At 57.1% G+C, this 3946-nt stretch overlaps 1 protein-coding gene across 1 annotated transcript in view; it reads right to left on the bottom strand.

Annotated features, from left to right (window-relative positions):
• Window positions 1-1483: 1483 nt before the first annotated feature.
• Window positions 1484-3946, bottom strand: part of NAA40 (N(alpha)-acetyltransferase 40, NatD catalytic subunit) — an 8306-nt gene continuing 5843 nt past the window's right edge. The window contains exon 8 of the mRNA XM_010837972.1: window positions 1484-3942. Coding sequence (XP_010836274.1) covers window positions 3934-3942 — 9 coding nt within the window. The 3' untranslated portion in view covers window positions 1484-3933. The remainder of the gene's footprint in view (window positions 3943-3946) is intronic.

The raw sequence follows: 3946 nt of genomic DNA, 5'->3' as shown, positions 1-3946 counted from the left end.
CTGCAACTGCGCCTCTTGCTCTATCTGCTCACTGAAGTGGTGGCAGCGAGGGGGGTGGGCGCTCCAGCTGGTACCACTTGGAATGATGAAGTCTGGAGCCATAGGTGGAGGTAGGGGAGGGGGCAGCCACCTCGGAGGACCAAAAAGGGAGCCTGGTTACTTAGGAAAGTGGTGTGGAGAGCAGACAGGGCCGGTGATGGCAAAGGGAGGCCCTCCAATCCCTCTAGATCTGGTCATTTACTCTGCAGCAAGGGTACAGTGACTCCAAGGAATCCCTGCCTGGGATTACAAGAGCCTTCAAGGAACAAGGGCTTCCCTTGTGGCTCAGCTGGTAAAAAATCCACCTGCAATGCAGGAGACCTGGGTTTGATCCCTGGGTTGGAAAGATCCCCTGGAGAAGGCAAAGGCTACCCACTCCAGTATTCTGGCCTGGAGAATTCCATGGGCTGTATAGTCCTTGGGGTCGCAAAGAGTCAGACATGACTGAGTGACTTTCACTTTCAAGGAACAAAGAACTTGGGGGTGGGGTGGTGGAGGCAGAATTCCATCTCATGAGAAGGCTGTTGAGTGATGTTCCAGCATTTAAAATGCTCTCCTTCCCGAAGGTTTGGGATGCCTTCCTTCATGCCTCCAGGGTAAGGGAGCTGCACCCACCGTCCCCAGCCCACCCCCAGGGATGAGGCCATTACATGGGGCACCTGCGAGACAGCTGTTGACTCTGCTCCTTTCCTCAGATCACTGTCCCACCAGAGCGTGAAGACTCCGGGGGCTCGGGGCTCCACCCTGACTGCCCTCTCTACCTTCCGGCAGAGGGGACCGCCGGGCAACAACACAAGGAGGCTGGCCCTCAGCATCCATGGGAAGTGCTCTGAGCCCTGGCTCCCGGCCCACTTCCTGCCCCTGCTCCCTGGGTCAGGCTTCGGTGGGAGTCCGCCCGGGAGAAGCTGCACAGCTCGTCTGTCACACTCAAGAGGCCTGGGCCTCCCCCAGCTCGTAACTCTCCTGCCCTGTCAGGCCTGATGTGAGTTACTCTTCCTTTGGGCCTGTTTTTCTGAGTGAAGGGGGACCGGAATCTTTTCAAGAGACGAAGAATATTCTGAGTACCCCAGTTAAGTCAAAGAAACACCGACGCGCTCTTCAACTCCCACACAAATGTTCTGGAATTTACGTTTGCCTGCAGACCTTAAATGTCATGACACTTGGCCTGGGACTCTCTCCAGCATGCAGAGCAGGCACCTTCCAGAAGACCTTTGACCTCTGCCCTGGGCTTCTGAGAAGTGGCACAAACATGCATTCGGTGGTCTCAGTTTCCACAACTGGCTCCTCACCTCCAACGCCCTGAGGTTTTCCCCGCTCGAGGCTTCCGTCACAGGAGGAGGTGTGGGGCCATCACAGCTACGTGCCCGAGGGTTTAGATCCAATGCTGGATGGTCTGAGCCCTTGCTGCCATGGCACCTCAGCATCAGGAAGCCATCCCAGCAGCTGAACAAAGTGTCTTTTATTTGTGACACACAAATACAGCCAATGCAAAAAAAGATCACTTTTCCCTTTGATTCCAGTGATAACAAGTTGCTAAAGAAAAAAATATATATATATCAAGAAGGCATTTTATCTCCAAAGTTTCCTCTAAAAAAACCAAAACAAAACCCAGGAAGGGTTAAAAAGAACCACACACGTCATGTACATATCTGACATCAATGAAAATAACCTGAAATAGAGAGGAAAACAACTAAAAAACAAATCTCAAATTAATATTTTTTAACATGCCCCAAACAACCCACCGGGGACAGGGGAGCCTGGTGGGCTGCCATCTATGGGGTCGCACAGAGTCAGACACGACTGAAGCGACTTGGCAGCAGTAGACAACAAACCAAAAAGCCTGGTACAAGACCTGCTGTTTCTTAAAACCAAGACCTTGGGGAAATGGAGACTGATGGCTGAGAACTGAACAGGCTCAATGGCAGCAACAGGGTGACCTACAAGCCTCAGGCTGTGCCTCCCTGCCCAGCCTGACCCCCATCCCCAGCAGCCTGTGGGTGGCGGCAGAGGCGGCTGGACAGGCACGGCTCACACCAGTGTCCGTTGACAAATGGGGCTCAGTGCCAGGTGTCCAGTGAAGGGAAAGACATGGACGCTTCACTCCCTTTATGTGGGATTTACACTGGAGTCCCTCTGGGGCCCCGTGAGTGGGAGGTTATCAGAAAGCCATGATCTAAAATGATGAGTATTTATCATTCTGTGTCCTTTGACAGACAGCAGGGATCAAAGGAAAAGCTCTTCCTAAATATGCTTCCGTTGCTCCATGATTCTTGGAAGGAACCCTCTAATGTCCTCCCAGCAATGAAAACCCTCCCCTTTGGGTAAAAACTCCTGGGAGCCAGCCGAGTGGGGCAAAGGTGGGTTTGCTCCAGTGTGAAGGTGCAGGGCCCTCTCCAAGGGAGTGCCATGTCCACAGCTGGCCAGTCAAGAGCATCGCAGAGCACTCAGCGGGGAGGCTGTGTGCCCCGGCCCCGCACACGTGGGAGCCTGGGAGAAGCCAGAGCAGCTTCGGGGAGACGGGCCTGCACAGGCAGCCTGAGTCAGGGCAGGGGCTGGGGTGTGAGTGGACTGAGGTCAGAAGCACTGACCAACCTCCTGGGAGCAACACTCTGCAGGCAGGACCTTTGGGATGCTCTGGAAGGCAGAGCTCCAGGTTGTCCCAGGGGAGGCAGCAGGTGCTTTTTCCTGGATAAGGATTTGGTCATTCTCTTCCCTGGAAGGGGAGTAAGGTCTGGGGATGAGGGGTAGCCTGAGCTCTGACCCCATGCCCTGTCTACCCGAGAGGAGAGGAAGGGGCTTCCCCGCCCACCTGCCACCACCGGTGACACCAGGGAGAGGGGCAGCTGTGGGGCTGCCTCCCGTGCTGCCGGCCAGGGTGGGCCTCCTTAAGGGAGCAGGGGCCAGGCTCGGGGGTGCAGGCAGGAGGCCTGCTGCTGGCTGGGGGCTCTCCAAAGGCCAGGGGGCAGGGGTGATGGCGGTGGGGAAGGAGACCCACCCTCAGAGAGCTAACAGCACCAAGATATGAGAGGAAACGGCATTAAATATGGCAGGAACGAGGGGCCTTAAGGGGGAAGACAAGGGGCTCCCTGATGTTATTTCCCCCTTGAGAGTCAGAACGGAGCAGGGGCAGGCGAGAGGCAGAGGGAGGCAGCGAGAGAGGACGGAGACGAGCAGGCCGGGCTCCAGCTCTTTCCTATGAGTAAAAACTTCGGGTCACCACCTTGAGATCATGGGGCCAAGCTCGGGATGCAGCCTGGTCAGAAGTCAGAGAAGCCGTGGTCCCCGCACAGGCCCTACTGACGCTGCTTCCCGGCCCCTCGGCACCTTGCTGACAACCATGGGCTCCCAGAGCCGGCTGGTCCCTGGGACAACTCCACTCTAACTGCGGATCCACAAAGGCACAGCCAGGAAGAGTGCCCTTGCTTCCCGGGGTTGTGACACAAAAGACCTTCCGGGGTCTCCGTTGAGCGTCCCCTCCACTGAATGGGAGGAATCACTCTGAAGCCTCTCTCAGCACAAGATCCTACGCCGAGTCCATTCCTCTTTGGGAACCAGCCAGACCCTGACCTAGGGCTCCAGGATTTTCACGAAGCTGGGAACAAACACTCCATTCGTCCAGCTGTGTGTGTGGCGGGGAGGGGGCTTGTCAGGAATCCGGCGGCAGGGAGGTCGCAGAGCCCCACGCCCAGGGCTGAGTGAGAAGGCAGCCACTGTGAGAGGACACGCCGGGTGCCCGGCTCCTCGCTGCCCCTCCCGGCAGCCTGCCCTTCCAGGGGAAAGCAGGGGGGGCAGGCAGACCATCTCTCCCCAGGGTCGGGGCTGAGGAGGCCGCCTGGTGAGTGGCGTGAGACCGGGGAGAGGACAGGCCTTGGAGAGCGCGTTCCGGCTTCAGACTCAGGGGCAGGAG

The sequence above is a fragment of the Bison bison genome, unplaced genomic scaffold, assembly GCF_000754665.1.
Source record: "Bison bison bison isolate TAMUID 2011002044 unplaced genomic scaffold, Bison_UMD1.0 scf7180017864089, whole genome shotgun sequence".
Classification (NCBI taxonomy): domain Eukaryota; kingdom Metazoa; phylum Chordata; class Mammalia; order Artiodactyla; family Bovidae; genus Bison; species Bison bison.
This window is presented reverse-complemented; position numbering and strand designations above follow the sequence as displayed.